Here is a 13,574-nt window from a genome sequence, read left to right as displayed (position 1 = left end):
CCCTGAAGTCACGGTACCAGCTTAAACAGGAAGATAGGCAAGGATTAAAAGATAAAGAAGCTTCATACTCAGTACGTGATTAAATCATATGCTGAAATTGCTTTAAAAAGCGAGGATTTAAAATGACTGTCACCTCCCCAAACTGGAGCCACACACTACTTTTAAAGGATTCAACAAAGCTCGCTGAAAGATCTACAAATGCTTTTTTAAAGCTTGTTGTACACAAAACTCTTAAACCCGTTGTGGACAAGGCCCAAAGGATCCTAAAGAATATGTCAGTGACTCAAGGAAATGGGAATAATAAATAACCGAGAAGAAAGAGTAGGAGGAAGTTAATAAATGAGGGTTGGGTGGATAAAAGGTAATCTAAGGTGACTGGTGGATATGACAGGATTCACTAATGAGGTTATTTCAGGGAGCATGTGCCTTGTATGTACCAACAAATCATCCCTGTATGAAGTAAGTATGTGTATATATCACTACATAATTCATAGATAAAATATCTGAAAAAAGTAGATGACAAGTGCAGATTCACCCTGCAAACCTTCTCTGTGTAATGACATTCTTCTTGTGAGCTCAGCGGAGGGATGGCTGCTTTTGGGCTTTGAAACATGAACGGTGTTTACAATAGTAGAGGTTTAACCACTTAAGACCCGGACCTTTAGGCAGCTAAAGGACCCGGCCAGGTTTTGCGATTCGGCACTGCGTCGCTTTAACAGACAATTGCGCGGTCATGCGACGTAGCTCCCAAACAAAATTGGCGTCCTTTTTTTCCCACAAATACAGCTTTCTTTTGGTGGTATTTGATCACCTCTGTGGTTTTTATTTTTTGCGCTTTAAACAAAAATAGAGCAACAATTTTGAAAAAAATTAAATACTTTTTGCTATAATAAATATCCCCCAAAAATATATTAAAAAAAAACATTTTTTTTTCCTCAGTTTAGGCCGATACGTATTCTTCTACCTATTTTTGTTAAAAAAAAATCGCAATAAGCGCTTATCAGTTGGTTTGCGCAAAATTTATAGCGTTTACAAAATAGGGGATAGTTTTATTGCATTTTTATTATTTTTTTTTTTTTACTACTAATGGTGGCGATCAGCGTTTTTTTTCGTGACTGCGACATTATGGCGGACACTTCGGACAATTTTGACACATTTTTGGGACCATTGTCATTTTCACAGCAAAAAATGCATTTAAAATGCATTGTTTTGCTGTGATGTTTCGTGTGCTATAGGAGGTTATATCCTCAAAAGGCAATGGCACTTTGTGTTGCGATTCAGTTCGCTAAACCGTTTCTTATGGAAGATATTACTTTTGTATGTTTTATTCCTTTTTTTTCTTTGAAGAAAATTAATAAACATTATTGGAAAATAAAATGCATTGTTTACTGTGAAAATGACAATTGCAGTTTGGGAGTTAACTACAAGGGGGCGCTGATGGGGTTATGTGTGACCTCATGTGTGTTTACAACTGTAGGGGGGTGTGGCTGTAGGTGTGATGTCATCGATTGTGTATCCCTATAAAATGGATCACACGATCGATGACGCCGCCATAGTGAAGAACAGCGAAGCTGTGTTTACACACAGCTCTCCCCGTTCTTCAGCTCCGGGGACCGATCGCGGGACTCCAGCAGCGATCGGGTCCGCAGGTCCCGCAGCTTCGGACCGGGTCGTGGGCGGGCGCGCGCCCACGACCCACGGCTGGGTACTAGCACAGGACGTACCTATACGTGCGTGTGCTCAGCCGTGCCATTCTGCCGACGTAAATGTGCAGGAGGCGGTCCTTAAGTGGTTAAAGGAATGATTGCAGAGGGAGCGGCCATGATTGCTTAGTGGCTGTACCCCTCTACAGAATGGTCGTAATTCTTTCCTCTCTTAAGAGAATGTGGATCTACGCACATCATAAATACACGGGACGTTGTTCAAGGATGAGGTAAAAGAAGGAGGAGTGCACTAAGGTACAGGAAGCTATTTAGGAAAAAAATATTGTGCCTTAAGGCCTCGTACACACGGACGGACAGTCCGCTGAAAACGGTCCGCCGGGGACGTGGCCGCGCCGTCGCCGCGCCGATGACGCAGCGACGTGGGCGGCCCTGGAAGTTCAAAGCTTCCACGCATGCGTCGAATCAGTACGACGCATGCGAGGGATGGCGGCCGATCGGACGTGTCCGGTGAGTCTGTACAGACGACCGAACACGTCCGATGGACAGGTTTCCAGCGGACAGATTTCTTAGCATGCTAAGAAATTTTTGTCCGCTGGAAACTGTCCGATCTGCCGGACAATTGTCCGGTCGGGCCTACACACGACCGAACATGTCTGCTGAAACTGGTCCGTCGGACCAGTTTCACCTGACAGATCCGGTCGTGTGTACGGGGCCTTACAACCCCTTTAACTTGACAGCTAGAAACCGGCGTCTAAAAATGTCCGTTTAGCCGTGTTTACATGCTGTGTTTGCATCTAGAAGTGTTTGTAAAAAAAAACACGAAACGCTGCAGCTGTAAGGCCCCATGTACACGGGACGCTGCTAAACGGACGTTCAGAGGCTTTTTTCAACTGCTGTGAACTCATTCAATGTTATCCTATGTGACCATGTACACAGTCTCGTTTATTGCAACAGCAGTTAGGCATTTAGGCAGTTGTGTTTAACTGCAATTCTTTGAAAGCAAAAAAATGGGTTCAGATGCCGAAGATTTCCACGTTTCAGATGCCAAATGCGTCTAAGCGCGGTAACCCGCATTTAGCAGCGCTTCGTTTATAGGCGTTTTTCGTTTTTGCCCATTTAACGTTATTTTTTAAACGCTTATAAATGTGGCTAAACGTGGCATGTAAACGCGGCAAAACTAACGTTTTAAACGTGGGTTACTATCTGTGAAGTTAAATCGTTTAGGAGCAGTTGTAAAAACATCCCGTGTACATGGAGCCTTACATGCATTTGGCATTTCAAATGCCTCTGAATATCCGTCTGAACCCTTTTTTTTTGCGTTTCCAAAAAAAAGCTTTTAAACTCTACTGCCTAGAAACGACAATAAATGACCCTGTGTACATGTACTGATAAGATAACAGAGGAGAGTTCAGGGGCAGCTCAAAAAAATGCCCAACTGCTCCTAAATGTGCGTTTACCAGTAGCAGTGTACATGAGGCCTTGAAAACCTAGTTCACACAGATCAAATGTCGGGCCGCATCGGGCAGTTCAATAGAAACCCAGCGACATTCGGCCTGTTTGTATGGCAGCCGGTCCGACAGAAACCGGCTTCTGCCGAAGGGTCATGACCGAAAATGGTCTGCCGACCGACTCGTAGTCGTTGCTCTGAGCCAATGGCTGAGAGGCAATAGCACAGCAGGGGAGTATGCTGTTGGATGGATAGTACAGCAGCTCAGACCAGAGCTGTCAGGTTTTTCTAGTGACTAGTGATGTGTATGAGGCTTTAGAAACAGCGGATTAAAGTGTAAGCTCACCTTTTCACAAAAAATTAAAAGGTGAACTGACACCCTACAACCTTCCCTCCCCCTGGTTACCTGGCGACATTTTCACAGGTTTGCAATTGCTAAAATCAAAATGACATTGTATTCACTTACGTGCGCATTTATAGCTAGATTCAGGTAGGGGCGCGTATCTTTAAGGCGGCATAGCGTATCATATTTACGCTACGCAGCCTTAAGTCAGAGAGGCAAGTACTGTATTCACAAAGAGCTTGCCTCCTAACTTACGGCGGCGTAGCGTAAATGGGGCCGGCGTAAGCGCGCCTAATTCAAATGAGGATGGGGGGGGCGTGTTTTATGTTAATGTTTGGTGACCCGACGTGATTGACGCATGCGCCGTCCGTGTACATATCCCAGTGTGCATTACTCCAAAGTACGCCGCAAGGACGTATTGGTTTCGACATGAACGTAAATTACGTCCAGCCCCATTCAAAGAACGACTTACGCAAACGACGTAAAATTTTCAAATTTCGACGCGGGAACGACGGCCATACTTAACATTGGCTACGCCACCTAGGGGGCAGCTTTATCTTTACGCGGCGTATCTCTTACGGAAACTGCGGCGTATCTAGGCATTTACATATTCTACGCCGAACTCAATGGAAGCGCCACCTAGCGGCCAGCTGAAAAATTGCACCCTAAGATACGACGGCGCAGGCTGTCGTATCTTAGCTAGGTTTAAGTGTATCTCAGTTTGAGCATACACTTAAACTTACGACGGCGCAGATTCCGAGTTACGTCGGCGTATCTACTGATACGCCGTGGTAACTCTCTCTGAATCTGGCTATTAATGTTTGTACACAAATAACTTTCATTTTTTTTACACTTTGTTTTTTCTTTATGGGGGGTCAATGGGGACCTAATCCAGGCCTCCTTTCTACCCCATGCAGCTGTGCAGCAAGAGATTGCTTCTGATAGTTGTCTATTGCTGACTACAGGCAGCCAGCTTTCTTTCACTATAGCAATGATCTACTGCTTCAGGGAGACACTGGACTGAGTTCCAACAAACCTGCCCATGTCTCTGTACTAAGAGGAAGTGCGATGATGTAACTTGTGAGTTAATAAAATAAAGTAAAATAAGACTTACTGGCAGGATCATTAGGTGAAAAAGGACAAAAAAGCCTAAGACTGGGTTCACACTAGTGCGAATTGGATGTGGTTTTCTCCGCATCCAATTCACACAGCAGAGGATTGTGACCGCCTCTCTATGGAGCCGGTTCACATATCTCAGCAGCGGCTCCGGTGTGATTTGCACAGGAGTCCTTTGCGTCTTTTGGTCCGTTTCCAAAATTCAGGCTGTAATCGGACCTGAAACAGTGAACGAGGACGCACTGGACTCCTGCTGTGAGCTGCTGCGTGCTCATATGTGAACCCAGCCTCAGAAATAAATGTAACCCATGCAGCCACCACATTTTTGGATTGGTAAACTACAATATAACACAGATTATGTTAATTGAGTTAAAACTCTGATTCTAGTACAGCTGAACAGCATTAGTACCTACATGACTGATTTCAGTTATTTTCTGGATTGTGTTGTTTTATTTGTTTTTTTACATATTGATATGATTGTTTATATTATGGTAATTACATTCATTGATATTAATTAGATTTTCTAATACAATTCAGTTAAATGTGTTATATACGCGTATTGCAGTAACCACGCAGTGCTTCACTGATATGTTTGTATAACAGTAGGAGGAACTTCTCTATCAGGGATTGGTAGACTCCACGCCAACCCTTCCCTCAGTGTCCTTAGCAATGTTGGCTCTTTGCTGTCGCACTAAAGCTCAATATGTGTGTCTCTCTCCTCAGATTACATTCTGGCTCATCCATCTCAGCTATTCTTATCCCGCTATGTCTTCCTATTCCAGTTACCTATTCTACCTGAAATCCTGCTGTCTTTGGCTGACTTTGAGGTGAGTACGGCTTTGTGGAGTACCTTAGATCCAGACATAGATGTATTTTGACTATCTGCTAGTATGCGATTTGAGAAGATAAAGCAGAACTGCTGTGAAGTCATTGGATGGCTGGCTGCGTAAATAGGCTGTCACAGCGTGGCTGGATTTAGGGGGGTGCTGGAGTGGGCTGCACCCCCCAGATCTAAATTGCTCCCACCCCCAAGCCCCCTGACCACCCCCCTCTGCATTGGATGCTATGTCCGGCCGCTGAGCTACTTTACCATTACAACACAGCATGCAGAGCTGAAATCACATTCCTTTACACACAGCCAGTAAGCCACGATCTTTACAGGGTGTATCTGTCTACTGCAGCTACGCTGCTGTTCCAACCATGGAATTTCACATGTCAGAACGCCAACATAAAAGCCAGATACACCCTGTGAAGATCATGGATGACTGGCTGTGTGTAAAGGAATGTGATTTCAGCTCTGTGTATTGTGGAGAGGAAAAGCTGTGTACAGTGCTGGGATAGGAAAGAAGCTCTGACAAGTGTCCTGCCAGGGGTAATCCCTGACCTCTGACTCCCCTTAGTGGTGATCCCTGTCCTCTGACTCCTCAAGGGTGATCCCTGTCCTCTGATTCTCCATTGGTGATCCCTGTCCTCTGACTCCCCAGAAATGTTACCTGTCCTCTGACTCCCCAGGGATGTTCCCTGTCCTCTGACTCCCCAGGGATGTTCCCTGTCCTCTGACTCCCCAGGGATGTTCCCTGTCCTCTGACTCCCCAGGGATGTTCCCTGTCCTCTGACTCCCCAACGTGATTCCTGTCCTCTGATTCTCCAGTGCTGATCCCTGTCCTCTGCCTTTCCAGCGGTGATCCCTGTCCTCTGCCTTTCCAGAGGTGATCCCTGTCCTCTGCCTCTCCAGCGGTGATCCCTGTCCTATGCCTCTCCAGCGGTGATCCCTGTCCTCTGCCTCCCCAGTGGTGATCCCTGTCCTCTGCCTCTCCAGCGGTGATCCCTGTCCTCTGCCTCTCCAGCAGCGATCCCTGTCCTCTGTCTCTCCAGCAGCGATCCCTATCCTTTTCCCTGCCAGTGGTGATCCCTGTCCTCTGCCTCTCCTGCAGTGACCCCTGTCCTTTGTCTTGCCAGCACTGACCCCTGTCCTCTACCCTGCTTACCCCTGTCCTCAGCTCGTCCACTGCTGGCTTTCTATCCCTTGCCTCACTGAATCCCTGTACACTGCCCTAAAAACCAATGGCCTCTGTACCCTGCCCTACAAACTGCTGATCCTATTCTCTGCCCTGCTGACCTCCCATTCTCTGCCGCCCAGGCAATTTTGATGCACCTCCACATCAGACAGGCTAGATCCGCCCCTGTGGAACAGCTGCATATGATCCCTCTACTACCACGAGGCTGTCTTTGCCCAAGTGAATAGTTATTGTGGGAATTATTTCTAAACCTTAGGGGGCTCCCTGATAATGAGAGATAATACCGCTCTAAAAACTGCTGATGCCTTGGCTTTGCTTCCGTCCCACTAAACCAAAAGGGTGCAGACTATGCACAGGTGCATTGGATAGAAGAAGATCCTGCACTGCCGCACTCCTTAAAACGATGTCTTTATTATACAAATAAAATCCAAAAAACAACCAAAGCAATACAGGCAAAACATAGTGAACAACAGGAAAAAGGTGGCTGTCATGTTTCACATCATGTAATGCTTACTCATAGCTTCCAGGGCTCCCTGATCATGTAATAATTTTAATGTTCCAGTTGCAGCTTAAATTTTTTAACATTTTTGGGGTATTTTATAAATTTGTGCAGGTTGAAAAATATTAAAGTGGTTGTAAACCCTGTTACACCACTTTTACCTACATGTAAGCCTATAAACCGGCTTACCCGGAGGTACCATGAATATCTAATAAACTTGCACAGTTTAGGAGATATTCACTGTATCAACATGTGCCAACGTCATCGGCACATGCGAATTGAAGAAATGGCCCACTCGTGCTGTTTCTATTCAGTAGCCGTGCCATGAGCGGCGTCTCCCGTGCGCATGTGCGGAGTGACGTCATCGCGGTTTTGGCCAATCGCAACGCCGGAGCCCACGAACCCGGAAATACATGAAGACATGTCGCTGCGGTGTGCGGGGACCTTAGCGTCGATCTAAGGTAAGTATTTCATAATGAGCTAGTATCTTGCAGGCTTTTTTTTTTAGGTTACAACCACTTTAAGTTGTTTTAGTGTCATGTGTGATAAAAATCTTGATCTTGTTAGGAACATTTAAAAAAAAAAAAAAAAAATTTATTATTTTTTTAAAGCTACATTTACCTTTAACAAAAAAATAATAAATGCACATATTTTTGCAGGTTAAAAAAATGTGCATTCTTGTAAAAATAAAATAAATGTGCATTTATTATATATATATATATATATTTATATATATATATATATATATATATATATATATATATATATATATATATATATATATATATATATATATATATATATATTTATATATTTTTAGAAGAAGCAGTATAATATGTTTTCCAACACATACTGTACTGTACATATCTGCATGAAATGCAGAGAACATTGTACACCAAAACATAAAGTCAAATACAAATAGATCAAAGGTGTTGGACTCAAGTGTGAACATTATTGGATAGGTGTATTCAGCAGTGCTTCTTCTACATACCCTTGGAGTATACTACTTCCCCCCTATGCATTTTAGTTTTTTTGTTTTTTTACAATGTACAGGGAAAAATTACCTATTCATCATTTTTTTTACTCTACAGCCTGTAAGGCTTTGCACCCGCAATCGGCAAATGTTCATCCTGGTATTAATTGCTAAGTGGACTTCAAGTGGTTGTAAAGCTTCTTTTTTACCTGCTCTGTGGAATGATTTTGCACAGAACTGCTCTGAATCTCCTCTTCTGGTCACCCCCCAGAGCTCTAGACTCTTCCCCCTCTGTGTGCACCAGCATAGCAAGCCCCTTGCTATGGGGGCACGTGTGAGGGCATGTTTCCAGGCTAGGCCGTGTGCATCTATGGACACACTTAGCACGGCTCAACCCTGCCACCCCCCTCCCCTCTTTACAGGCTCCCGCTGTTGCCAAGTCTCCTGTGAGTAGAGAGAAAGGGGGAAGAGCTGCTGCAGGTGGGCACAACCCTGTATGAAGACAGGGAACAGTTAAGTGTTTAAAGGAAAGGCTGGGGGGAGTAACTATTAAAAGTTTTTTTACCTTCATGCAGAGAATGCATTAAGGTAAACAATCTATTGACTTTGTAATCACTTAAAGTCTTTGATTATTTTTAGTGAAATAACAGTTGCAACAGTGTGTCATATGGTATGTCTTCTTCTACAGTACATCAGGAAGCCTCTGGTGGATGACTCAATGGGAATCCAGAATAAGCAGCGGAGACTTACCAGTGAAGAGACCGAGGCTTTTATTTATTACCTGTCACAGAAAGGAGGCATGACACCCCCTCTTAACTACTACAGAAATCTTTTTGGGTAAGTGATAAAATGATAGCATGATATCGCTTCTCAGCCTTTTGGTCAAGATCAAGTTTAGTATCTGTTCTTATCAGTTTAATATCTGATACGTCCCCTATCTGGGGACCATATATTAAATAGGTTTTTAGAACAGGGAGAAGAGCTTGCTCTTTCCACTCCACGCATTGACCTGGTATTGCAGGACCGGTGCACAAAAAAAAAAATATGATAGCATGGCATGATATAGAAAAGGAAGGAGTCACCACTCCAGGTGGGTAAGCTGAGCAATCAGTGGCTTCTCGGGAAATCAAGGGTGCCGGCACTGCACGAGGCAATAGATGAAGGCTATGAAGAATGGACCGCTGTTAAGCCATGACTAAGCACTGACCCGAAGTGTGAAACGCGTTGGCTGCTATCCCTATTTTTGTTGCATTTCTGCAGTGCATTTTCAGTTCTAATTTTGCAATAAAGACAACCGAAAGGTCTGTTGGAGTGCAGCGGTCCATTCTTCATAGCCTTCATCTATTGCCTCGTGCAGTGCCGGCACCCTAGATTTCCTGAGAAGCCACTGATTGCTCAGCTTACCCACCCGGAGTGGTGACTCCTTCCTTTTCTATATCATGCCATGCTATCATATTTTTTTTTTGTGCACCGGTCCTGGAGGTACTGCAATACCAGGTCAATGCGTGGAGTGGAAAGAGCAAGCTCTTCTTCAATCTCCCTGTTCTAAAAACCTATTTTTAGAACCGCTGTCCATTCTTCATAGCCTTCATCTATGGCATGATATAGACTAGGGATCTTCAAACTATAAAATATTGCATATGTGGCCTCTTGCACACCTTTAGTCCAAGCACCCCTGAGTGATGTGACAGGCGGCAGAGGGGTAGTGGAGTGTGTTACAGAGTCCAATGAAACTTCTGGTGCAGATAAGAAAAGGAACATGGCAGTGTTTGAAACTGGTGAACAATAGGCCACAAAGCAGGAGTGTGGTCAAACCATGGGTCAGAGTTGTTGAGTCAGCAGCAGGTGCATGGTAACGTGGCAGGCCCAAGTCAGTGTTAGAAACCATGAATCAGACTGAGACAGAAGTACAGTTAAATCACACTTGTTTAATAATAAAAATAAAAAGGTAAACAGAGTAAGCGTAGTCAAAACATAGCCAGAGTTCAGTAACTGGATCGGGTAGTTGGCCAAGCCAATGTCCAAGAGCCAGCGATAAAGGTAGCCAACAAGCAGGATCTGTAGCCAGAGGGAACGTTAATCAAGCAGGGCTTCAACAGGAACTCAGGCAAAAGTCTTTTGAGATGTTAAGAGCCGGTTCATACTGGGGCGGGAAGACTTCGGGGGCGACTCGGCAAAGCGTCTTCCAGACGACTTCAGAGGCGACTTGCAAAATGACTTCTGTATAGAAGTCAATGCAAGTCGCCCCGAGTCGCCCCCAAAGTCGTACAATAACCTTTTTCTAAGTCGGAGCGAATTGCGTCGCTCCTATTAGAATGGTTTTATTGAATAGAATGGGACGCGACTTGTCAGGCGGCTGAGTCGCCTGACGAGTCGCCCCAGTGTGAACCGGCTCTAACACTGGCGAAGGCAGAGAGCAAGTGAACTGGAAGGGTTTAAGTAGGCAGAGCTGACGAGCAGGATCATCAACAGGTGGATCAGTGTGGAGAGATGGGAGCTGGCAATTAGCTGACAGCTGAGCTGCCAGCACAGAGAAGGAAGGGCTGAGCCCAGTGCCCTGACAGTCAGCAACAGTCATGTAACAAAGTACAAGATCAGTAGGCAAAGGCTGAGGTAGTCGGAGATCTAGACTAACAACTGAGGCAGAAATAAAGAATGCAAATACAGGTTACAAGCAAGCAGCTCAGAAAGAGAAGACACTGTAGCAGGTCGGTTTACAGGTAGTAGGTTGCAGGGTACTGCTAAAGACCACTCACCACTGCATGTAGGCAAGGCTGACCCTTAAAGCGGTAGTTCACCCCCCCCGACACGATTTTACCATCGAGACAGGCATTGTAGCGCGAGCTACAGTATGCCTGTCCCGATTTTTTTAACCCCGGACTCACCTTGTAATCGGAGATCGTATTTTTCGGCTCCCGCGGGGAATGGGCGTGCCTATGGAGAGGGAGGATGATTGACGGCCGGCCCTGGCACGTCACTCTCCCCGAAGACAGCCGGAGTAGGTCTCGGCTCTTCACGGCGCCTGCGCACAGGCTATGCGCACGCGTCGTGAAGACCAAGCCTATTTCGGCTATTTCCGGAGAAGCGTGACGCGCCAGAGCCGGCCGTCAATCATCCTCCGTCTCCATAGGCACGCCCATTCCCCGGTATCTTCGATCTACGCGTACAAGGTGAGTACGGGGGTAAAAAATTCGGGACAGGCATACTGTAGCTCGCGCTACAATGCCTGATTTTATGGTAAAAGAAAAAAAAAAAATGTTTTTTCGTCGATAGGGTGAACCCCCGCTTTAAGTAAGCTATTTAGCGGTAACACTATCAATTGGCGTGCATGTCAGGTCCTCCACTTGAATGTGCCTCTAACTTCTCTGTTTATCTACGGCAGCCTTTCTCAGCTAGACTTCTTTGGAACCTTGGGGTTCCTTCATCGGTTGCTTTGGGTTCCTTGCGAAATTAGTATATATTTGCCTCTTAAATAAGTAACCACTGACACTTAGGCCTCGTACAGACGACTGGATCTATCCGCTGGGATTGATCCGCAGATCAGTTCCAGCAGATAGATCCGGTCGTCTGTACGTCCGAGCGGACATTTCCCGGCGGATAAAAATCCAGCCGACGGATTCCCAGCGGATAAAAATTTTGTAGCATGCTACAAAATCTATCCGCTGGAATCCAGTCCAGCGGACTGATCCGGTCGTCTGTACAGACTCACCGGATCAGTCCGTCTGCTCCCCTCCCTCGCATGCGTCATAATGATTCGACGCATGCGTGGAAGTATTTACCTGCCAGCGTCGCGCACGTCGCCACGTCATCGTCGCGGTGACGGCGCGACACGTCACCGTGGATGTATTCCGCGCTGATTTCGATCTGATGGTGTGTACAGCCATCAGATCCAAATCCGCCAGAGGATTTATCCGCTGGAAACGGTCCGGCGGACCGTTTCCAGCGGATATCCTCTTGTGTGTACGGGGCCTTATGATTCTATTAGCTATCTGTAAGGGGGGATATTTCCCAATGACCACAAATGTAAGGAACATTCACCCCAGTAATCATTGCATTAATGTACCCTGAGCTGTAGATATAGTAATTATTAGCAGGGGTTCTCTGAGACCAGAACAATATTTCAAGGGTTCCTCCATGTTGAAAAATGCTGATCTGGGTGTTTTAGAGTTGTCACTGTAATATACAGCCTGTGTTACAATGGAACCTCTCCCTGCAGGTTTTTTCCAGTGAAAGCCCAGGATGTACTTGTTCCTACGTTGCTGCTGTGGGGCGAGCTTGACGTATTTCTAGAGGCAGCAATGGTCCCAGAGATGAAACAATATGTCCATGCTCCTTTTCGGGCTGAGATTATACAACATGCAAGCCACTGGCTACAGCAGGATCACCCCGAAGAGGTCAACAGGCTCATGAGGGATTTTTTAAGCCAGGAGATGCCAGTATCTACACACCATGGACATATATAAGAAGTATTGGTAAACTGAATATGACCGAAGTGCCTAATTTTCCTTCGTGGATATGATCAGTTGCTTACCCTGGATTTTAAAACTGCAGTGGGCTGCCATGTTTGTTGGCACCCATGGACAAAGTGGCATTATTTTTTAACTTGAAAGAAGGTGCAATTCTATAAAGACTGTCCCAGAGGAGTAAAATAAGGGTCTCGTCAGATGTATGGAATGAAGCCAAATCTTCATGTTTGCAGAGATATGAAACACAAACCGTCCTAAGGATAAATGAATGCTGTGCAACCACAGCTAAGTCACGGAATGGAGACCAGAATGTATTGCTCCCTGAGTATCAATTACATCATTTTCTGCTGCTAAACTATTTTTAATACATACAATATAATATGTGTAAAACTGTGCACATATCTGTATTTCCTTGTTTGAAGAGCCTTAATCCATGTCCATGAGGCCACACAGAAATAATTGACACTAAGAAATCTGTACTTTGTGCTTTTGGAATTGATAAGCTGCTTACTAGACATCTCAATAGCTACATACACAATCAAAATGCTTATATGTTTACTGATTTACCTGCTAGAGAATCTGTAATTAAAGGAGAGGAACAGCCAAAGCTCATTTGACTGTATATATCCTATGGATCACAGGAGTGCAGTTTGGTCTGCACTCCTTTTGATCCATTTCAGCAGAGAGTAGGTTGAAGTCTGCTGTCGGCGGACATCACAGAGCTGGTCCAGGCTCGGACAAGATCGTGACAATGAAGTCGGAATTCATCCACATGCCTGAACCAGCACCCGGCTCAGCCTCTCAGCAAGCAACTGACAGCCTGAGCCAGCCGCTCCTGCCCTCTCCACAGCCCAGTGCTCCAGTGTGCGTGGGGGGCAAAGCAGCGTATATGTGTTTGCGCACACTTGTGCGCAAAAAAAGTGTTCTTGTTCTGCACAATATGTAAATAGGCATATGCGTGCATGAGGCATACATTACTGATTCAAAAGCAGGAGAGGAGGGTGAATGGCAAGTGTATGCTTGTGCCACATCCAGTAGATATGAGAAA

General features: G+C 45.3%; 1 protein-coding gene and 2 pseudogenes across 3 annotated transcripts in view; 2 read left to right on the top strand and 1 right to left on the bottom strand.

The window, feature by feature from the left end:
* The window catches only part of EPHX3 (epoxide hydrolase 3), a 43,519-nt gene extending 30,386 nt beyond the window's left edge, over positions 1–13,133 (top strand). For all 3 annotated transcript variants that reach the window (XM_040346273.1, XM_040346272.1, XM_040346271.1), the window contains exons 6-8: positions 5,294–5,397; positions 8,749–8,897; positions 12,277–13,133. In XM_040346273.1, the coding sequence (XP_040202207.1) occupies positions 5,294–5,397; positions 8,749–8,897; positions 12,277–12,523 (500 nt within the window). In that variant the 3' untranslated portion in view covers positions 12,524–13,133. The remainder of the gene's footprint in view (positions 1–5,293; positions 5,398–8,748; positions 8,898–12,276) is intronic.
* Positions 8,923–9,097, top strand: LOC120933916 (annotated as a pseudogene).
* LOC120933970 lies at positions 9,521–9,666 on the bottom strand (annotated as a pseudogene).
* Positions 13,134–13,574: the final 441 nt, after the last annotated feature.

The sequence above is a fragment of the Rana temporaria genome, chromosome 3, assembly GCF_905171775.1.
Source record: "Rana temporaria chromosome 3, aRanTem1.1, whole genome shotgun sequence".
NCBI classification, from domain to species: Eukaryota; Metazoa; Chordata; class Amphibia; order Anura; family Ranidae; genus Rana; species Rana temporaria.
Note: the sequence above shows the minus strand (reverse complement) of the source record. Positions and strands in the feature narration are given on the sequence as shown.